We start from the raw sequence: 22,635 nt of genomic DNA on the forward strand, positions 1-22,635 counted from the left end.
AACTTGTCAAGGTCTAGAAAATATTTTATAGTTTTACAAATTTACAATTTGCAGTTAATGTCTTCTCTGTAATTTCTACACTTTACAAAGTCCTCCCATGGCCCGGATTTGACCCTCTGGAGGGCCGGTTTTGGCCTGCGGGCTGCATGTTTGACACCCTTGACTTAAGGGAATTAAAGGAAAAGGGAATAGTTTTTATAAAATGTTCTTAAAAAAAAGACTGTCTTTGTAAATTCTTGTCAAAACAGCCTAAATAAATGTACCTAGATTTAATGTTGAAAAGCAATAAAAGGGGAAAACTTGAGGGAATTAAGGGAAAGGTGAACACTTTTTATCAGCAACAACAAAAAAAGGACAAAAAACACGGATGCGGACCACACACTGCTAATGTTTTATTAGAGTTCATGCATAAGTCAAACAACACAAAGAGAAACGAGAGATGAGGCAACTCAGAAAAGCTAGCAGTCACACAGCACAGCCTCCCTTATCAGCATCTCTTTTCATATTATCCAGTGACGCACAAAGAAACGCATTGTTCTTCTGCAAAACAGGTCTGAGATGACAAAGTTATGGGTATGCTGAGATTCAGTTACAAATCACTGACAGAGCTCACACTGAAATAAACCAGGCTGATCCTGGGTGGTACCAAGCAGGATAGTAACATGTATTCTTTAAACACACATTTGGAAGTTTTTTTTTTTCTCCCCATTGAGCTGAGATAAAATGTTTCAGCGTCACAGAACGGCTGACAAACACACACGTTTAACACTAAAACAAGGAAACAGAAGGAGAAAGGAAGTTTCCCTTTCGAAATGTGCAACGCTGATGCTTTGTCTAAAGTGTCAGACTTAAGTTCTACATGTCTGCTTTTTTCATGTGCTTGTCAGTTTGTAAAATTCAGAGTGAGAATAAAAATATGTATCCTTCATGAGTTAAATGAGAAAATTGGTGCAATTGTTTCACAGCTACGAATGAGTGATGAACTGCCCTCAGAAATGTCCATATGTTTACTGTATGAACCAACAATAAGACGCACGAAATCACTAAACGTAACCATGACAAATAAGATACATTAGCCAGCAGCAATGTAGAAAAACGGAATCTCTGAACTCCATAAACAAAAGCCAATAACACTAAAACACACACCATTATGACAATTTCTCAATCTGTCCCTTAACATATTTCATTCCCATTTTAATGCTGCACAATAAAGCGATTTAAAATACTGATCTGAAGAAAAAAAAAATAATAGTGTGGAATAAATTATTTCTACGCCTCAAATAGTCCTCATTAATTACACCTGGCTAACTGATGTACAGTACACGTTGAAAGGTAATGCGACCGTCAAAGTGCACTCGTTTTAAGCTTGCTGTGATTGCGTAACGTGTTGAATCTATTATTGTCAAGAGTAAAATGTCTCATTTGTAGCACTATGTCTGCGGCGAGCTCATTTCTGAAAACAAATGTCATGCTGAAAGGTCAGGCCTTTTAAGATGTCAGCGTAAAGAAATAAAGGAGAAATGCACTAAAAATAATGCTTTTGTAGCGTGATGAATTCTCCCATACATCGCTTAATAGAAAAAAAAGCTAATTTTGAGTCAAAGCAGAACCAAATTATCCAGACTTTTCCTTCCATATTCAGAAAAATAAACACAGATTTGGTCCTCTAAGTTTCATTTTAGGACATACAGCATTCAAAAAGGAAATAAAACCTACAGTCAAAGTAAAAAGTCACCAATAACAGCATGTGTCTCTTCAGCTAGCAGTAAGACCACCTCTGAATTCTGCTCAGGGCACCACTACTACTTCCCTGTGAACTCATTCAACATAAACACTAAGAATCGGTGTTCGGCATAACGATGACTACATAAACGAGGAATAATTAGACAGCATTGTGCAGCAGATGGAATTAAAACCAACTATAGCAGCTTCGGGCTAATAAATCTCAGCAAAAATAATCTCAAATCTGTTGTGACCAGCGAGTCATCTGCACTTGAGCTTTTCAAAGAAAGGCAGATGGAGAGGAAGGTATACGAACACATTTGTTGGTATTATGTGCAGTGAGGCCAATCACAAAAGCTAAATTCCCTTCTTCGACATATTTTTAAGCTAGCGTTATCGCATGTACTGTATATTCCCAGTAAGGTACATCCCTATTGTCAAAGCAAGTGGAACATAAACCCTTTTCAAAAATCTACATTAAATTACCATCTCTTTCATACATATGTAGCTTAAATATACATACAACTAATAAACTTGACATTTGTCATTTACAGATTTACAATTCAATTCAGACGGACTTGCAAAGGGACCGATACAAACACCAAAACAAGACCCTCGTAGGTACGATAAGTGCTCCGGCCTATGATGGACATATTCTGCAATAACAGCCATAAACCTTCTGTCAGGGCAATTTTAATAGCAAAACAATTAAATCTGGTGGTGTTACTTTGAGGGAATATTTCAGAAATGGATTTCATACTTAGGACTTCATCTTTTTTTTTATATATATATAAAACTCTACGCTGTTTTATCAGGATTAGCTGCAACATGAAGCTCTGCAGTCCACAGCAGGCTGAAGGAGATTCGTTACACATAAGAAGGAAAAAGCAGGCTGCCTTGTCGACTCTGACACTGGTGAGATCCGTCATCTGGCGGCGTAACAAAACAGGCCATTTTTTTTCCCCTTTCTGGTGAGAAATTAACGGACAGCATTAATAATTCTCTTTTTATAAGGAAAGCGTGTGCAAAACTCTTGTAGTGTGACTCAATAGTGTTGTGATCAATCACAGGTGTCTCAGTGTCAGGTCAGTCTGTCCTCGGGTGATGCTGCTCAGCTGGTCGGGTCTAAGGCTGGGGATCAGAGGTCAACGGTGGGAGGTCTACATGGCAAACAAAGCGTCCTCCGGTCTGTCTGGCTTCTTGCGACTTGGGGTTCCCTGCGCCGCACCCGGGTTGCCACTCGGGGGCGACGGTAGGCCAGGGGCCATCTCAGCAGCTTTGGCTCTCTCCTCAAGGAACTTGTCAAACTCTGGACGCATTAAGTAAACAAACGAAACAAAACAAGTAGGACAGAAATGTGAATTTGTGGTTGAAATGCAGCTGAAAACAGCAGCGTAAAAGACATGTCTGTAGTCCTACCTTCACTTGTGACACCTTCCTCGCCTTCATCCCCTTTCTGTTGAAAAAGAAACACTGCAATGTCACACCTGCGAGTTAACTCTGAAGAACGTAACCCGCTGCAAACCACCGCAAACCAAAAGTCAGATTCTGGTTCTTTGTATGTGCCCAAAACCACCAATTTAAACAAAACCACAGCACCTTTTTTTTTTTTTTTTTTTTTTTACACAATCAATTACCAATTAAGCTTTTATGTAAAACAAGGAACCACTTACCTGCCGTTACCACTCACCCAAAATTGACCAGTTAACTTCAGAGGTTAGAATATGTTTTTGTTGTTTTGAAACCAAATCAAATAATATCACCACTTAGTAATGCAACAAAGTCACACAAGTTGGTGCAAAATGAGCATGAACTCTTGCATTTCCTTATTGCCCACTTAAAATTTTTTTGCTTGACATATAATTACAGTTATTCCAGGAGTTTTGGGGCTGATTTAACTTTTTTTCACCCCTCCTGACAGTCAGAGGAGAAATTTGATCACCAACCCGGTGATATTAAATGTGCTTGACAGTAATTCTTAAAATTTGTAACATAAAGATTATTGTGCTAGCACCTGGAGCAGCGGACAGTGTGGCCAAGCAATGCTAAACATTGCAGCCATCAAGATTAACTTTAGCTTGCATACAGATATTAAAAAGAAGAATAGATGTCCCCAATCATTTTCTCATTCAGAGCCATTTAACCTTCTATTTTTGTGCCATTTTCTCACTATAAAGTATTATTAGCATTTCGGCAAGTCGTTGGATCACAGTCTCCCATCTGTTTACATCTGCATTAGCATGAGATCATGCACACTGCTCCTTGACTGCTCCTTCTGGCACGATAATCTTAGTAACGTCCTGCAGTGTGTGATGTGCTATTTTTCTCAAGTCTGGTAGGGTGTGCATGTCTGCAATTACAGAGAAGAATATCAGTAAAAATTCCTCCTTCTGTGCATAATGTAAGCCAGTTTCAAAATATGTTGGGATTTTAAACTCCTGGAGTGTGAGCCCAGAATTATACAACAAAACAACTTAACGATATGATATTTTACACACACTACCAGTCAAAAGTTTGGACACACTTCCTCATTCAATGCTTTTTGTTTAATCACTTTCTACATTGTGGATTAATACTGGAGACATCAAAACTATAAAAGAATACATATGGAATTATGTAGTAAACAAAAAGTGTTAATCTTCAGTATTAATCTACAATGTAGAAAATAATACAAATAAATAAAAAGCATTGAATGAGAAAGTATGTCCCAACTTTTGACTGGTGGTATATATGACCCAGAATGCCACTGTGATGCTTCAACGCCAGACTAAGACCTGATTATACTACCTTCACATATACGCATTCAAGACCTCATGCTCATTCTGCAACATTTTTTTTTTGTCATAAAAATGTCAGTCTGTCCCCACAACACACTGTTAGTAACTTTTAAATGAACTATGGTATCAAAATGTGATTAACCAAAGAATGAGGAAATGTAATAAAGCATAAATATATTATTTTCAGGCTTCAAAAATCATTACAGAAGAGATAAGAGGAAAACCACAGAGCGAAAAAGGAAAGAGAAGCAAGCAGAAATAAAAATCATGATGGGCTCACCACATCAGTACACAGCCACTCCTCTATGTCATCCATGACAGAGGACTGGCGTCCGACACCCTATGGGGCAGCATGAAGACCGCCACAGGTGGCCGGAAACAGAAACAAAATCCCACCCCAAACACAACAGAAAATAAAAAAAACGTACTTCAGTGTAAACTTAAAGGCAACTTAATAAAAGTATTTTGCAAGGAAAAAAAAATGAAGAAATAGAACAGAAACCAATGTCTATGGATGGTATCATCACACACTCATGACTAACATGATCAGGCTATGAGGCTCCACACAAAAACAAGCTGCGCACATCGCAGCATGCAGATTAAGCTGAGAATGCAGTGTAATGCCAGTGAGGATGAATAAAGCAAGCAACACCATATCTGACACCACAGCAGAAAATTAGCTGCTTCACCCAGAAACCACAAGCTTTTTTTTTTTTTTTTTTTAAACAGAGAGTAGCCTTATTGATATAACTATATCATAGAGGCTGATAAAGCAGGCACAGTTCTTCTTTTCATACTTGACCATTCAACATAGTGAAGAGTGAAAGCAATTTTAGTTAGTTTTATATCAGTACTGCAGAAAGGACAACAGCTAAGAATGAGTACCACTGCCTGAGTAATTAAGCAAAGAATCTAGCCAAAACAAAATAAATAACTGGGATGACATGTAGATTGGATATTCAAAATATTCTCATTAAGCTGAAGGGTCTGTTAATCACTAAGAAGCAAAAACTACATTTATTATACGTGTCAGAAAGGTAAGCAGCATCCAGCAGCACTAGTGCAAGCACATGAGAAGATGTCTGCCTTGCGACGGCTTGTCACACAGCACACAAACAAGCACAAATGTTTTATGAGTAGCTATGAAAACACTGAAAATTATAGACCAAATTGTCACTGAGACTCACCGCTCCAGCAGCTGGCTGTAGGACATCCAGAGTGGGAGGAGCGTCAGCAGCAGTGTGGCTGCCTTCTGCCTTAGTACTGAGACAATACAAACAGATGGAGGGTTACTTTAATTTAACAAAGAAAGAGGAAGGCTAAAAGCCAAGCCAAAGTTCACCCTCTTCATTAAAAATGCATGGATTGTAGTGTAGAATGAAAAACAGGCCTCTAGTGCATCCTTACGTCTTGTTGGGTTCAGAGACAGCTCCAGTCCTGGTCTGAGCAAACACATCAAAGTCATCCTGGCCAGGTGGAGGCTTACAGCTGGAGAGAGAGCTCAGAGTACTGCTCACACTGTCTGCACCCATGTCTGGAAGAGAGGGGAAAAAATCACTTGAATTTCAATCCATCATACAGCACACAACAGAATCCAACTGCACAAAGGCAATTTTACATCACACAGGGATTTGCAACTGTATCAAAAATTGCTAAGCCATCTCTGCTGATGCTGTTGGAGAGGTCATATGCAGAATCAGCAGGGGCTAAATTAAGTATCCAATAATCTGCAGTGGTTAATTAGGAAAAATACACGTGTTCCTTTTTGTACTCTGAGTTACATGAACAGCCTTATACCACTCATATCTGGGCATAAAAGTGTTTAAACTTGACATAAAAGATGGAAGCAGACCAAAAGAGCTAGCTAAGCTGTGCCCAAAGCTTAAAATACGCTCATCATCACCTCGAACACTCAATAAGTAGGAGATCAGACAACCCTAACCCCAACCCTTGAAATGTAAAGAGCCTGAACGATTTCTTGGTCACCAGCAGCCAGGTGACACTTCGTGAAGACTCCCCTGGGTACCTAGCAACACCAGTGACTACAGTTTTCACATGGATTAATTTTGAGTTTAGTTTAGATTTGACCACTGGACTCACTTTACAAATCCTGGTAGACCACCACATAGCTGAGCTGGCAGACCGGCAAAAAAAATCATGTTTTTAGCAGCCATCTCCGTGTCCCTGTCATACATTAGTATATGCTAGTGTTTATTTGTAGTCAATCCTGACTAACCCAACACGAGCAACCTTTGGGTAGATATTGCTGACTATGCCATCCCATAAACCGTCCAGCTTCCTTCAATCCAGCAGAAAACATCTGCAGTCTGGAAGAATTTAACAGTTTCAAGACGCCAAAAACATGGCTGAACATAAATTGTTGTATATTGTATGTACACAACCAGTCAAAAGTTTGGACACATCTTCTCATTTAATGGTTTTTGTTTTGTTTTGTTTTCATGACTATTTACAATGTAGATTCTCACTGAAGGCATCAAAACTATGAATGAACACACATGGAACAAGAAAAGCACTCAGAGAGCACAGTACTCTGCCAAGGCTGCTCAGTCATTGTATCATTTCCGACGGATAAGTCCCGATAAGTACAGGTGGATTTGTAGTAGGATTGCCATCACGTGATCATCAGTGTTCACTTGTTGTCATAGTTACAGTGACGCAGTGCCGCTACCTCACAATGATACAGAAGTCTTTAACAAATCTGTGGATCCAGACGATAAGCTGTATCACTGTCAAACTCTAATGAGGTTGTCCTTGTGTCATTTCTGACCTTCCCTGAAAATTTCATCCAAATCCGTTAGTCTCTCTTTGAGTAATGTTGCGCACAGACGGAAGGACAGATTAATGGATGGAAGGACAAACATATGCCGATCGTCACATAACTCGGCAGCTTTCCTTGGCGGAATAATTACGTAGTAAACAAAAAAAGTGTGAATTAAGTCAAAACATGTTCTATATTTTAGATTCTTCAAAATAGCCACCCTTTGTTTGATTACTGTTTTGCACACTCTTGGCCTTCTCTTCATGAGGTAGTCGCCTGAAATGGTTTTCACTTCACAGTTGTGCCTTGTGAAGGATAATATGTAGAATTTCTTTCCTTCTTAATGGGGATGGGACCATCAGTTGTGTTGCGCAGAAGTCAGGCTGGTAAACAGTTGACAGCCCTATTTGACAACTCTTAGAATCCAAATTATGGCAAGAACCAGTCAGCTAAATAAAGAGAAACAACAGTCCATCATTACTTTAAGAACTGAAGGTCAGAGAGTCTGGAAAATTGTAGAAACTTTGAATGTATCCCCAAGCGCAGTTGCAAAAACCATCACCGCTACGACGAAACTGGCTCATGAGGAGCCAAATAAAGAAAAACCATTAAATGAGAAGGTGTGTCCAACCTTTTGACTGGTAGTGTATATAGTAACATTCTTCCATCTGCATGACTGAGTGCTGGTACTGACAGTAGCACAGAGACAGCAGCTGGAGGCAAATGACAGCTAAGAAGTGAACAAAGGCAATATTATAAAGTAGTAGTTTTCATGGTTACATTAATTCTGTCAAAGTGAAGAAAAAAAGGTTTGTTGTGTGATGTTTTTTTTGGTATGCTGATGTTACCACTTAAATAACTAGCTGAAAGGCGTCACTGATTGTTCCTATTTAGTTCCATATTAGCTAGGGGATATGATGGCTCAATTGTTAGTCTTAAAATACGCCTAACAACTTAGCCAGTCTTTTTGTTTCCTTAAGTGTTTAACTATGTTAATCTGTTTTCATGAAAACAGCCTGAGGACTAAGTATAGCTTGAACAATGAATGGATCCAGATGAGCTTTGTTGTTGTACCTCCAGACTCCTAATTTTGTAGTTAACTGTAAAACTGTTTCCTTTATCTAGTGGCATAAATGAAAGTTTATAGTCAACAAATGTCCAATCTAAACAGTCTTGTCTTTTGCTGCAGTCTCAGTGCCAAAACACTTTTAGCACAAGAACACTCAGTTTGGCTTTATTACGTGGCTAATTAGCCAGCAGGCATATTTAGCAAAGTCCCTCATGTTGGTGTGATTCAGCCAAACCTGTGTTCAGAAAAACAGCAAATTCTTAACAGTTGTAGTTAATAGGACAAAAATGTACTTAAATTGTAGCTGTAGATAATTAAAGGTGAAGTTTGCATTTCTAATCCAAAAAAAAACACTTTAAAAAAGGATCTTTATATGTTTTAGCTTATCTCCATGTATATACACATGCCTGAAAAAGCCTATGAAATGACCATTTATTTACACTGGGCATGGGGTGCTGCTCAAAACATGAAGCAGCACTTTGATTGCTCAGTTGTAGAAAATCCTATGTAGTAGCAGCAATGGCAAAAACACCAGAGATGTCCTGAACTGCACAACAGCTTCTAGCAAAGACAACACAGTCATCTATATTGAATTACCAAGTAGTAATCAAGGATGATGTCTTTGTTTTCTTCAGGAAGACAGTCACATGATAGGAGTGCAACAAATCAGAGAGCAAACGTAGTAGCAGTAAGGTCCAATCAGAAAGACAGCATGACTGTGTCTTCTTTTCCTAAAGCCAAAAGTTTCTGCACATCCAGACCAAAGTGAAACTTGCAGTTTTTAAACTAAAATGGGATTTCCTAAAATCCTAGAGGGTCGTAAAACTCTGGAGTATTGCAAATGGTAGGCAAAAACATACCAGGTGTTAAGATGCTTTGAAATAAAAATGCACCAGCATGGATGTAGCCTCAGTGGAGGGTGAAGGGAGGGGAAAGTGGAAGCGAGAGAGACAGCAAATCCGCTAATTATCTAAATATGATCATTTTTTTCTTCAACATTGCAGACTCCAACCTTGAATTGCATTATTTCAAAGTGAACATTTGGCTAATTTCTGAAGTAGTCAGTACATACCTAGACCAGCCAGGCGGGAAGCCAAGGTGGCCGGGGAGGAGGGTCTTCCAGCAGGGACTGTGATGGTTTGGGGCAAGCTGCTTGGGGCTGCGTTCGGCATATTGCTGACCACCGCTGGGGAACCTGGGCCGAGGTCTATGAGGTTGTCCTCTGTAGCCTCACTAAGGACCTGATGAATGACGAGTGATGAGACAATGTAGCCCTTACTTTATGTCGGAGCAAAGAGAATGAATTAGGGTTTCAGGCTCATGAGGAGCAAAACAAATCCTTTTGCGGGAAGCTAAGGAAAGGCAGGGTTATACAGTATTTTGTTCCTTGATTGTGTTTGAAACAATATAGAAGAAAAAACAACATTTGTGGGCTAAGATTAAAAAAACAAAATGAAGGCATGGTGCATTAAAAAAGAGTAAGCACGCTCTTGAAAAACTTGCTGGGTAGCTTCAGGAGAGCATGAAAATGTCTGTGACTGAGATAGCAGGTAATCAAACTCACTTTCTGGAACACTGTTTCTTAAGAGGATCCAAAATTATAATTTTTATTTTATACATATTTAGGTTTCAAATGTATTATGGCCAAATTTTATGAATTATGAGTTATAATAGATACATATTAATGTTGGTTATCCGTAAAGACAAAACAATCCCCTTAAGAAGGCAGAAATAGAGCAGGGAGGGAGGAGGGAATCCAGTCTTTGGGCTCTGTATGAGTTGTTCTATCAAGACCATTTTGCAAATCTCAAACCCTGACAGTTTCAGATAATGCAAAACACAACAGTGATTCTAGGCACATGTTCATTTCAGTGCCATCTTAATCTTTGTCTCACTGTCCACTATGTCCAACTTCATATCATTTCTGTAGGGGGCTGCAGAGTCAAAACATGCTATATGGGGTGACAGATACTGGTGGAGGCTGGGCCCATATTATTTAGCCATGTTTCAACAGTTGCTGTGGACGGGGGCACTGCTCATTTAGGGACAATATTTTTCATACTTGCCTGCCTCAGCTAGCCACAGAAACAGAAGAACAGAAAAGAACAGAAAGGAAGAGACAGTGAATACCGTTAGCATGCCTGTGCAGGGACACAATGTAATGGCATGATAACTATGGACGATATACCATGCCGAAACAACTGGAAACCCAATGAGGAGGTGATACAGAGTGTCCTCGCCTTATCATTGCTTTTTATCAGCTGCTTTCCAATGTTTATGGCCTGATAAGTATATACAGAGGTGAAGCGGAAACAACAGGAAACTGAGAAAGCCACAGCTGCAGGCATGTAATGTACAGCACATAGGATTCATCAAGCAAGCAGCAGTAAACAAAGTAAATGTACGTAGCTCTTTTTGGCACAAACAAATGAAAATTGATCTACACCAGTGCAGCTCTCACTTGTTAAACTGATATTAAATAAAAGGTATATACAAGTAACATAAAACTCTGAATGACAATGACTGTTACATGATGCGCTGCTGTCTGGTATTTTGGCAGCTGATGACAAGAGCCCCCATTTGGAGCGCACCGCTAAGCCCACTCCAAAGCTATGACTGAGCTGTTAATTGTATTTTATTCTGGAGTGGATAACACAAGTGCATCTACAAATACAATCAGCCCAATTCCACCACATGAATGCAGTGACTTTTCATTGCATTCACTACTGTATAGTCACAGTCAATGTTTCCCCCTACTGGACAGAACCTAAATGCAACCGGCCTGCGTCGACTGCATTGTAGAAAGAAATGAAAAACAAAAGATGAAAAACACATAGACTAAAAGTCAAAAGTTTGGACACACATTCTCATTTAATGCTTTTTATTTATTTGTATTATTTTCTATATTGTAGATTAATATTGAAGATTACCACTTTTTTGTTTACATCATAATTCCACATGTATTCTTTATAGTTTTGATGTCTTCAGTGTTAATCACCAATGTAGAAAATAACTAAAAAACCATTGAATGAGAAGGTGTGTCCAAACTTTTGACCGATAGTGTATTTTCTTTCCATTTTAAGATGACAACAAATATATAGATGTCTTTGTTGGGTTTCCATTTAATTTGGCATGTACATCTGGTAAACAGCAGACAGGTAGTAAAGATGGCACTTGAAAGACTTTGTAAAGCTGGACTGGTAATGTAACATGCAGGTCCACACCAACACACTGAAAGGTGCGGCGGTCAAAGAACGTGAAAACATGAGCAGAAGATCAACACTATGACACATAAAAACCAGCTCAGAAGATTCAATGAGAAAATCCAGGAATATTAAGCGTGATGCAAACACTGGGTGTTTCACCACTACAGGTAATGATGCTGACTCACCCCATTGTTGACACTCTGAGCTGAGGATCTGCCAGACCTAAACCTCTCATACCTGAAGCAACAGACAGACAACAGGACAGAAATGAACAAAAACTCTTTTGTTTAGCTAACCAAATCTGTGCAAATGCACAATACCGTCAGTGATTGGATGAGCTTGAATGTGTGCACTTTCTATCACCCAAAAATGGCTTTCTATCTGCATTTGTACAATATGCGCGTGCGCTAGTGTTTCCTAACCTTTCGTAGCGGAGGAAAATGTTGTTGAGGTCGTCATTGACATGCAGCAGCTCCTCAGTCACTGCCTCATTAGAAACACAGGAGATGAGCTCCACTATCCTCTGCTGCATGGCCCTACAAGTCCTGTTCAGCTCCTAAACAAAGCAAATACACACAGTACATAAACACAAAATAGCACAGACTTGAATGCACAGTGCTCTCAAGTTAATGCTCTCTTAATGGATTGTAGGGGCGTGTTAAAACGAAATATACTAGGCTTTCATATTTACTCATTTACACACACTTCAGAGTGTAGAAACACAGAAAAGCTGCAATCAGACAGCAGGTTAAAGTGGCATTCACAAATCATATGGCATGTGATGTTTTCCATTCTGATTTGGGTTGCTTCCATATGTGGTCCTAAGCCAGACACAAGTCTGACCTTTTGCAATGTGATCTCCATCTTAACAGTCATATAAAAAATGTATGAGTCATTTTATGTCACTCTAGATCAACATTTGTCACAATTCTATGCTGGTGGCACTCACTCAGCGAACTGAACAAACAGAGGACTTTGCACTACCAAACAAGTTAGACAGCCACTGTACCCTAACTTATGAATGCTTTCTCAGGGAGATGGGTCACCTGAACCAAGAGTCTTGTAGAGAGGCACTGACTGATGCTAGAATAGAGTCTGTTTCAGTGAAGCCAGTCATGTAAGGCATTAAAACGTCTGTATACAGAGGTAGCAACAACTGCTCCACAAAAAGCCACAGCTAAAATTTTGTCTGGCTTTCTCCTCATCCTCGTAGGCTTCCACTGCAGATCATCTTGTCAATAAAAAACTGACTTCAATGGCCTCCATGTTTCATTCCGTGCAACAGTGTGCTGCTTGCAAAGTCTCTGTTCTTGTTCTTTTGTGCATCTGGTTCACTTAGGGACAGTGACCAATTCACAGTGGAATCTGATATTGGCCACATGTATAAAAGTATTGAGCAGCCGGAAAACAAAGCACTAAGGTTTGCCATGTGACTGTAGCCATAGAGACAGATAGATACACTCAAAACGAGGTCTCTTGCCTGTAGTAGCTCATAGTCTGAAGCGTCCTCTTGTCCGGGCACCATCTCAGTTAACATCTCTGACATCACCTTAGTGTTCCCACGGACAATGTCCAACTCACTGCGTAGCCGGCAAATCTGGATGACATACAGGTAAATTCTGTTTATTGTTATGAACACGGTGTGAAGAAACAATGAGTCTGCAATGCTGCTGAGGACAGTGATTTCCTTCCAAAGGTACATATATATATATATAAAGGGTTCACATTTACAGGATAAATGAGGGAATTATTAAACTCAAGAAAAAAACTAAATATACACTACCATTTAAAAGCTTGGGGTCACTCAGGCAATTTCATATTTTCCATGAAAACTCACACTTTTATTCATGTGCTAACATAATTGCACAAGGGTTTTCTAATCATCAATTAGCCTTTCAACACCATTAGCTAACACAATGTAGCATTAGAACACAGGAGTGATGGTTGCTGGAAATGTTCCTCTGTACCCCTATGGAGATATTCCATTAAAAATCAGCCGTTTCCAGCTAGAATAGTCATTTACCACATTAACAATGTCTAGACTGTATTTTTGATTAATTTAATGTTGTCTTCATTTTAAAAAATGCTTTTCTTTCAAAAATAAGGACATTTCTAAGTGACCCCAAACTTTTGAACAGTAGCATGACTGTGGCCAAGTATGATTATCAATTATATTATTGTCTAGTAAATGTACAATAATGGCTGTCAGCTTCAGTCAGCTGTAACACATTGCATGCACTTAACAGCACATGTTGAAATTGAAAATGCGTGCAAAAAGAGTGAGCAAGTGATCTGAAAAGTTGAAAGTGTTAGCTGAAAGCAGTAGACAAATGGTTAAAAAAAACTATTTAAAAGCAATGAACAAGCTGAAATAGGTGGCAATAAATAATGAAGCATAAAGAGTTTTTAAAAAACTGGTGAAAGTTTCTTTTTCAATTAACATTTGAAAAGTTTGTCGAAACAAAAAAAGGTTGGAATGTCTAGTTTTAGCTAGTACAAGCAAACAACAAATACCACTTTCACATAATGAAAAGTCTTAAATTACATGTAGCTGCAATTCAGTCATAAGGACACATTTGGAACATGACGTGGTGAATAAAGTGCTGCTTGAACTCAACTGAGCTTTGAGAGTACTCTAGACAAACAAAGTTGAGATTGGTGTAAACCCATTTCACATCAAGCACGTATGCAGCAGTGCATTCACAGTGTAGAGTTTTTAATTACTTTGTTTGGACAGATACACACAACGCTATTTTGCCTTGCATGGCACCACAAAATAAACTTAAAATGAAGTTGATCTTTTTGTGGGAGAATTACATACTGTTACAAGGTGAATACAAATCTAAGCCAGCTGTTCAGTTTCAGTGTGATTAGGGCAATACTGCCGTACCTGTTCAGGTGTAGGATTGATGGATCCAGAGGCCTGAATATTGGGGACCTGAGGGGTGGTGTAGGCTGGTGGGACAGAGTGTGGTGTGGGCTGAGTAACGCTGCTGTACTTATGTAGGGTGGCGTCTCCCTCTGGAGCAGATGCCGACTGGAAACAACAGACGGAGACGACATACATTCACAAAATTACAGGAGAAGATACTTACAATGTGCTTGATCTTTGCACATAAACTTCAGCACATATACAGGCTGCTTAGTGGGATGATTCATACCCGCTGAGGCGTGTGTATAGGTGACAGGGTCTCCAGTTCTGACATGGGGAACTCTATGCCTTTCCTCTTTAGCTCCTCATAGATTTGAACCACGCCTGTGAGGTCAGGACTGCTCCTGAATGCATCAGCCCATGCCTGGAGAACGCAAAGTCAGACAAGGGTTAAAAGAAAACAGAGTGAAAAAAGACACACTGGGTAAAGGGAGGGCTGACACAGCAAACAAAGCAAGTGATGTGAGAATAGTAAAAGGAACCGGTTCTCTGATGATTTCTGTTTGTTTGGGTTGAACATATTCCGTCAGCAAACCACAATGCCCAAAGCCTGACTGGGCCACTACAACAGTTTAAAAACAAGTACACAAGGCCTTTGAGGTAGTTCTTGATCCAAAAGGGTTCGGCTTTAAACTGCAAGCCAGTGCGATCTAAATTCAATTTTCCACAACAACTCACTTCCTTTGGTTAAACCATGTCTAAAAGCAACATAAGCCAATGCCAAACCAGTATTCGCTGATGCTGGTAAGAGTTTGGCTAGAAAATATCAACTCAGAATGACTTTAAACCTTAATGTTGTTAGGGCTAGTAAATGGTCTCACATGCTAACTTTAATCAACTCTAAGGTACACTCATTAACATTTGAGAAATGAGACAGGTGCTTAGAGATTTGCACAATGCAACCACAGTCTGTTGGTAGTATGCATCTTGCAAAAAGAAATGCCAACAATGCTCCAGCTGTTGTGCAATGGGAGTGCTACTCAATAGGTTTTCCCACACAGTTTTCCCAGCTGACCCTCCTGTCACAAACTTGTTTGTCTAAATAGCAGATAAACAGGAGACACTTAGATTCTCCTCGCTCCCTCAGACCTACTATATGCCCCTCCTGGATCGATGCAGTAAGCTGTGGTCACATGGTGTCCCTGGTGGAAATAAGAGCAGCACACATGAACCAGTTATCCGAGCTGTGACAGGTAACGAGAGCTGCTCCTGGCTGAAGCCCTGGAGACAGTGTGCTGTACCTGAGGCGCTGCCAGGGGATGACAGGCCACCTCCTGGACTGCAGCACAGCCACACATAATGTAATAAACACCTACGCCACACACCACACCTCTCACTAACTGACTCAATCAGAAATGCTTGCTGTCTCTTACAAGGATGTACATTATTATAGAAGAAAATACATTAACAGAGAAGAAAAATATGCGTGTACAAACCTAGACTAACGACATTCAATGTTACTGTTATCTTACCTGAATCAGGGCGAGTACTTTATCTTGAACGATGGTGGGCGGGTTGTTTTTAGGAGAGATGATTTTAACAAGCACGCCATCCACAAAATCCCTGCTAGTCACTAAAGCATGAAAACGATGGCCGCAGTTCTTCACACACGTCTCCAGAACCTGATTGATAACAAGAAAATACTTTCAGGACATGCTAATGCCTTGCGAACAGTGAGTCAAATCCTCTTACAGACAAGTTGACAGTTTTACGACCCAGATATAGAATGGGCAGAATATTTTAGACTGAAAATTACAAATGGAAATTAGGTGCCACGATCAAGTGAGCCTAAGTGATTTGCTCCATAGATTATATTATGCGAGAGAAAACACACACGTTACCTCTCTAGAAGTAGATTAGATTAGAAGTAGCGTACATTAATTATATTGATAATGCTGTTGCTTGTAGATACAGTGTAGCTCCTCTACTGCCCCCTACTTTAACTCACCGTTAAAGTCAGCATCACTTCCCTATAGTTCCTGTTGCCATTGAGTCTCTTCTTGACTGCTCTAATGGCATCTTTTGGCCTGCACACAAACACAAAGGCAATAACACACGAGACACACAAGGTTGGACTAGCACAATATGCTCATAGCTTTCATACCCACTAGTAAGACATTGGGAATACAGCAAACCAACTGCAGAGAAGGCAATAGCTGAAAGGTTTAGGTGACATTGCCAGACAACAGCAAGAATTGAGAAGTTAAATATCCCAAAGGCATGTCAATGATTCCTTGACTTTTCACAATCGCTGAACTGATAATACCTGTTCTAGTGTAGGGCACAAATAATTAACTTTCTCTTGCTACTTCTAACTGATCAAATCAGTTGCTGTCTGACGTCCTTGCACTTCCTGTCAATGATAAACAAGTAAGGGTCAGACCTCTTTTTATAGACTGCTGTTTTAAAAGCACATCATTCCAGGCTAGACCCACCTAAGCCAGTTTACGAGCCACTAATCAAACATGACCTGGACTTCACACACCAGCCTTAAACATACAGTACAAGGTTAATGGAACAATGAGATAAGCAATGGGGCCTTGCATGAAGCTGCCTTGCACAGGCTGGGGAAGATTTCTTCTCTTACTAGGGCAAAGATAAGGAATAAAAGGATAAGAGTGACCTTATTTCCATATCTTACTGCAGCTAGACATGATGTAAAACGCAGAGAAACACTGAATTAAACCAGTGCACACAAAAGAATCAATCAACATATATTGCTATTCATTGATTTTCTATGGGTACTCACCCATCTTCTGTTTCATTGATGATGTCACATATTTCCATGTTGAGGGTCCAGTCTTCACTTTGCAGGGAGCCATCAGTGGCTCTCTCTGGAACACACAAGCAGTAGGTTAAAAAAAAAAACGACGTCTTAATAAAGCACAGCACACCAATTATGTGACGATGACTGGAGGCTAGCTAACTGTTAGCGAACTTAGCTATTAGTCACCCTCTAAGATAGAAGTAAATGGGTTCACTAATGTTTTAAGCACTGACATAACATCTGAAATTGGCAAAAAAAAACGTCCCTTGAGTTAGTTAAGACTCATTCTAGCACAGTGACAGCAGACGTTACCGTAACTACTAGTTAGCTAGGCGGCTAACGGTCGCTTTCCAGCTGTATACAACTCATTCAGGGACGTTAGCATGCTAACGGTGGCAAACCCGTAAACGACTATAGCTCAAAACAGACACACTCCCAGAGCAGAAACGCATATCGGTCTGCGGTGTCGTCTCCTAGATATTTAGCTACATACCAATGCAATGCCCCACTGGGGTACTGTAAGGATTTCCCAAAAGGAACTCCATCTTGCTCGACAACAAACAAGTCAGTCCATGGGATGATAACGATGATACATGAGGAAACGTCCAGCAAGTCCCACCCACACACGAACGTAATTGGTCAAAAACTACTGACCTTTAGTGTGATTGGACAGTTCGGACACCCATCATATGAGCAAGGCGATTGTAAATAAAGGGAACCAAAGGTTGCAGCAATAAAATTCAAGTTGATATTTCATGTATGTGGCATTGATTTTTGGTATCATATGAGACCAAAACATTTACATAAGATAAAAAACCATGACAGACATCTTTGAAATTACCTGTGACCCTTATGTTTTATTTCAATATGAACTTTGCTGCCATATTCTAGCTTTTGCCAGTTGAAATGATAAACACATCAGATAATATCATCCCTTTATTGCCTTGATCCATGTAAACTGTAAAAGCAACAAAACTCCACTGGATGAGGATATTCCCCATTTTTCTGCTGGAATTCTATTTTTTCTAAATAATTACAAAAAGGAACAAGTTTTCCCAGTACAGCCTTCTGTGTTTCTCCACATTTCCACTGAAAAAATACCATCAAACATACACCAGGGTTGATTAATTACATGAAAAATAACTTGAACATTAATGTATCACATAATGCAAGTGAATACTTCTCACATGCACTGTGCCTTTACCAAACACTAAACAGTTAATAAGAATAGGTTAGAGTGCTTTTAGGAAACACAAGCACTCTGCAATATTCAAATGCTGCTCACAGAAAAAACACAGGCATGAGAATTAACATTCCACCACCAAACAGACAACAACATCATCCAGCCAGTGTTCAAAATGTCACGGGTGACTGAGAACTGTCTGGAAACTGTGAGGAGTGTCATACTTGGCAGCTGCGACACATAAACATTGCAAAAAAGACAGCCGACGTGTTTTACTGAAGTGAAATGACTCTATAACAGATCACTGGCAGAGCAGCTGTCACTGCTAATTACGACAACTGGGATGTGTTTTTGTACGGCTATAGAAGCGTTCGTACAAGTCAGGTGGTTGGGGTATTATTCTCAGTTTGAGGGCAGATTTCCTGTGTGTTCTCAGTTTTCTCTCAATCCTGCAGAAGTTTGCGTTTGACAGTTGAACTCTCAGAAGAGAGCTGGACAAAAAGAGCTCCAGCAGCCGTCCGCGCCCTCAGTTCATACATGTCATAGTCATGGGCCCACTCCACATTTCCCCAGCGTCGTATCTGTTAAGGAAAAGAAAACTTGTTAGGGGAAAAACTGAGAATAACTTGCGATAGTCTGCTGGAACACACACACATCAGATATTTGCAGAATTCTGCAAAGCAAACAATAAAAACCAGGGCTCAGAAAAGCAAAGTCAGCCTCTAAGTGTACGTCGTGTGCTGCCAAGTTAGTTATAATGGGAAACATTATGACAACAGAAGAGGGTGCTGTTTCTCAGGAGCAAATGAAACAAACTTTTGGAGTTTCTGACAATGACAAATGCAGGACAATGACAGTTTTTCAGCTCATCAGTGAAATCAGAGCAAACACTGACTGAAGAAGCAAAGAATCTCCTTGCAAAAGTGTGTAATATAAAACAATACGAGCTAAAGATGTTGCGGTTACTCTCTGCCTACCTGGTATTCTTCCTCCAGTCTGGATAACAGCACAGCCTGCTCCACACTCAGATGTCTGTCAATCATCCCCAGTGACAACACAACAGACTTCAGCTGGGTGATCACATATTCAAGCCCTGCGCAAAGAGCAGTCATGCAAATGTAAAGCACTGTAATAGCGGAATTACTGTCAATCACAAAACTGACGACTCACACTAAACATTACAGGCATTCTACGTGCCAGATCATCTTGCCTTCTCATCAGTTCTTGGGCTATTTACAGCTACCACACATGTGAAACAAATCTCTAGCACCACAGATGCAGGCATATCATATCTAAATCAAGGTCCATTTCAACACAGATCAGGTAAGGACAGCTTACCTGTCAAAGACCAAAAATTGTAAGAATTGAGGTGTTGCCGGAACGTATCTTTGGTCGCCTCAGGAATCTCAGGACCCAAAATACTGGATGAGGAGCCAATAGTGATGTTATATCTGCAATACAGTTGTGGGAGACAAAGATTAAATAAACTACTTAATTCACATCATTTGGGGGCATTAATGGCAGTCTGTGTGCCTTGACTATGACAAAAACTGCTGCTGTTTTCACCTATTTTCAATCCAGTGTAGCACAGGGTCCCACTCATTCTTCTGTAGTTCAACCAAAGCATGGGGCTCATCTACTCTGTAACTACACAAAACATGAATAGCACTTACATCTTAGGCACAATAACAGTATGAAACTAGCAGTAGCAACATTTTGGCAATGTAAGATCTAATGTAAATATGTCTGCAAATAACCAATAACATTTAAATTAGAAATCCCCTTTTGTGCAGCCTGTTGTGCCTTTATTCCACCTGTGTGTAAAATACGGAGAGGAAATGGTCATGGAAGTAGTCACAGAAACAAAACGACTTCTGCATGTAAAGGAGAGCCGGCATCGAGGGGGATATGCCACACTAGGCTCCAACATTTTGTATTCGACATCACGCCTCTATTCCCAGAACTCCGACTTTTTCAAATTCAAAGTAGGCGATCAAATGAAGGTTGTCTTAATGAAATCATAGCACATTATCTGTGTTTAAAAGGGTTTAAAGAGACAAATTTTAGAAATGCAGAATTAGAATGGCATTCAAGTGCAGAATAAAATGCCTAAATTAATCAGTTAATATCATCCTTTGGGGTTTTGTGCTAATGTCTTCCACCACTATCGCTTGTAACTGAAAGAGTGTCACAAATATGGACATTTAATATCTATGTTGTCATTGTGTTGATCTCTTGTCCAAGCATTAAATGCAGTCACGTGTAAACATTGATTATATTGACCGATAATCCCTGTAAAGGAAATATTTATAGAAACATGCTCTGGCCGTATATGAATGTGTGAAACGTGAAGTGAATGACAACGATAAATTAATAGCATTAAAAGTAAATAGGTGACATACCAGACGGTGTCAGTCTCCAGAAACTTCAGAGCAGCATTGATCATTTGGTCCTTGTCACGTTGGGTGGGATTGTCCAAAGCTGTGTTGCACAGTGTAGTCTGCAGGAAGAGAAGATATTACTAGTTCTGTCATCTCAACTTCTAGTTCAGTACTCCAAATGAGCGGGAAAGTTTGTTGACAATCACTTCACAGTTAATTTGAGAGTCAATAGTGCATCTGGGTTACAGCACTTTCTTGACTTATGGTCTGGTTATTTGAACCAAAATCCTCACAAACTTCACACAAAGAAGAAGAAGAAGAAGAGGAAAAATAGCTAAGTGGTCATTTCAATTCATATATGGTATGTTGGTATTTTCTAGCGTATCAAGGTAGAAATATATGATGAAACCAAAAAATGTGTAACTGAAAATACATAACACACCATCAAAGCACTCTAAAGTTCTGAAGCTGCTTCTGAAGTAGTGTGGTCTCAGGTTTTCCATTAGCAAAATGGCTTACAGAAGTGGTGAAACACCTCATCTTGTTAGCTCTCAGAGGACTGTTTAAAAAATAGTCACTTATCCCCCTCTTTTTTCCCCATTTCCTAAATAATCTCATATTACATTTGGTAAAACCATACGTGCCTTTTAAAGTTAGTAGAATTGCTATTTGTTTGAGGGGAGGCACTCAGGTGCCATCGCTATAAAACACAATGAGAAACAGTGAATCTATAGTCAGGTCAAATGTCATACCATGTGCATAGTGTAGAACTTGAGTGTTTCCCTTTGAGCATCCCACTCGGTTGCCACGGCGATGGCCAGTGCTTCATTTGGCACAGTGAACAGCTTTCCTCCTGGAGTTTTCAGCTTCCTTCGGTCGAGGTTTATCTCAAATAAACCACCTATATAAAACATTTTTTAAACATTTCAACAGTAAAATGATATTTTTTGCGCTAATATGGAGGTTGAAAAATGTATTAATTTGAATTAAATGTGCTCTTATTTCTAATAAACAAAACCAATTTCCCAGTGAAGAGCATTATCTTGCCCTTGTGCTGACTAACGAAAAACATTTGACACAAAACTTGTATTCTCAAACACACACATCTACCATACTTGACTATATTTGATCCATAATTAGACACTCACCTTCACCTTGGGATATACTGACATCTTCATAAAACTTCTTTCTCTCTGGTTAACAGAAGAACATCACATCAAGCAACAGGGTTAGATTATACATATCGTGTGCATAAGACAGAGGTTTCATCCACAGTGTTTATTTATCTTACCTGCTGCTGCTGTGGAGTATTTTAAAGCACACCTTTGGTGCCTTCTGGGACACACTTTATTGAGAGAGAGGGCATTCCCAAGTCTAACAATACTTCTAAACATACTGGAGATCAAGACAAGGTGTCTTTAAGCAAAGCTAATCCAAAAGAGACGTGTCCCGTGAAGCTACCCGTTTCTGACAGTTCCTCAGTTACCTATGCCGCATTATACGAGCGAATAGTTGTCCTATTAGCATCAGTTCTTGCTTATACTGCGCTGCTTAACTGTATAAAGTCGCTAGGTCTCTATTTACTGCCTCACATCTCTTTCTCATCTTTCGCACAGCAGCTCCGACGTTCAAAAGCACGCGTGTGACCTTCTCTGCTTGACAGTGTCGTAAAGTCTCTTTCGTTTTGGGGAAATGTAGTTTTTAAGTGCCTCTACACACCCTTACACAACACGCAAAAGAACTACAGCCAAATGTTCTCATAAAACCTTCCGCCCGTTGAGCCAATGAGATTAGACAATCTTCGCAAGGTGAACTCCGT

The 22,635-nt window shown here is 39.8% G+C and overlaps 2 protein-coding genes across 3 annotated transcripts; both read right to left on the reverse strand.

Annotated features, from left to right (window-relative positions):
- Nucleotides 1-379: 379 nt before the first annotated feature.
- Nucleotides 380-17,879, reverse strand: tom1l2 (target of myb1 like 2 membrane trafficking protein). Of its 2 annotated transcripts, XM_023298825.3 has the most exons (15): nucleotides 17,746-17,879; nucleotides 17,235-17,319; nucleotides 16,434-16,512; nucleotides 15,958-16,107; nucleotides 14,715-14,849; nucleotides 14,444-14,590; nucleotides 13,034-13,150; nucleotides 11,976-12,109; nucleotides 11,739-11,790; nucleotides 9,420-9,588; nucleotides 5,907-6,033; nucleotides 5,687-5,762; nucleotides 4,780-4,839; nucleotides 3,142-3,178; nucleotides 380-3,031 (listed from the first exon to the last, which is right to left on the reverse strand). In XM_023298825.3, exons 1-15 carry the CDS (start codon nucleotides 17,795-17,797, stop codon nucleotides 2,883-2,885), a joined length of 1,569 nt encoding a protein of 522 aa, XP_023154593.2. In that variant the 5' UTR covers nucleotides 17,798-17,879; the 3' UTR covers nucleotides 380-2,882. The 2 variants fall into 2 exon arrangements, with proteins under 2 accessions (XP_023154593.2, XP_023154594.2); XM_023298826.3 differs by lacking the exon at nucleotides 4,780-4,839.
- Nucleotides 17,880-18,089: 210 nt separating this feature from the next.
- On the reverse strand, nucleotides 18,090-22,476 carry atpaf2 (ATP synthase mitochondrial F1 complex assembly factor 2). The gene is made up of 8 exons (XM_023298827.3): nucleotides 22,108-22,476; nucleotides 21,965-22,009; nucleotides 21,569-21,717; nucleotides 20,838-20,935; nucleotides 20,002-20,082; nucleotides 19,774-19,886; nucleotides 19,413-19,528; nucleotides 18,090-19,016 (listed from the first exon to the last, which is right to left on the reverse strand). Exons 1-8 carry the CDS (start codon nucleotides 22,208-22,210, stop codon nucleotides 18,879-18,881), a joined length of 843 nt encoding a protein of 280 aa, XP_023154595.2. The 5' UTR covers nucleotides 22,211-22,476; the 3' UTR covers nucleotides 18,090-18,878.
- Nucleotides 22,477-22,635: the final 159 nt, after the last annotated feature.

This window comes from Amphiprion ocellaris, chromosome 18 (genome assembly GCF_022539595.1).
Source record: "Amphiprion ocellaris isolate individual 3 ecotype Okinawa chromosome 18, ASM2253959v1, whole genome shotgun sequence".
In the NCBI taxonomy this organism is placed as follows: Eukaryota; Metazoa; Chordata; class Actinopteri; family Pomacentridae; genus Amphiprion; species Amphiprion ocellaris.

What these genes read in the sequence shown, in the direction of transcription:
- atpaf2 (XM_023298827.3), bottom strand. Translation starts at nt 22,210, where the DNA reads ATGTTTAGAAGTATTGTTAGACTTGGGAATGCCCTCTCTCTCAATAAA. An exon ending in CTGGAGACTGACACCGTCTG is followed by an intron (nt 20,083 to 20,837) that starts GTATGTCACCTA and finishes TGTTTTGTGTAG; the next exon opens with TTACAGAGTAGATGAGCCCC. An exon ending in CTACACTGGATTGAAAATAG is followed by an intron (nt 19,887 to 20,001) that starts GTGAAAACAGCA and finishes ACTGTATTGCAG; the next exon opens with ATATAACATCACTATTGGCT.
- tom1l2 (XM_023298825.3), bottom strand. Translation starts at nt 17,797, where the DNA reads ATGGAGTTCCTTTTGGGAAATCCTTACAGTACCCCAGTGGGGCATTGC. An exon ending in TTCCCGCCTGGCTGGTCTAG is followed by an intron (nt 6,034 to 9,419) that starts GTATGTACTGAC and finishes CCTCTCTTCCAG; the next exon opens with ACATGGGTGCAGACAGTGTG. An exon ending in GGAAGGTGTCACAAGTGAAG is followed by an intron (nt 3,032 to 3,141) that starts GTAGGACTACAG and finishes TAATGCGTCCAG; the next exon opens with AGTTTGACAAGTTCCTTGAG.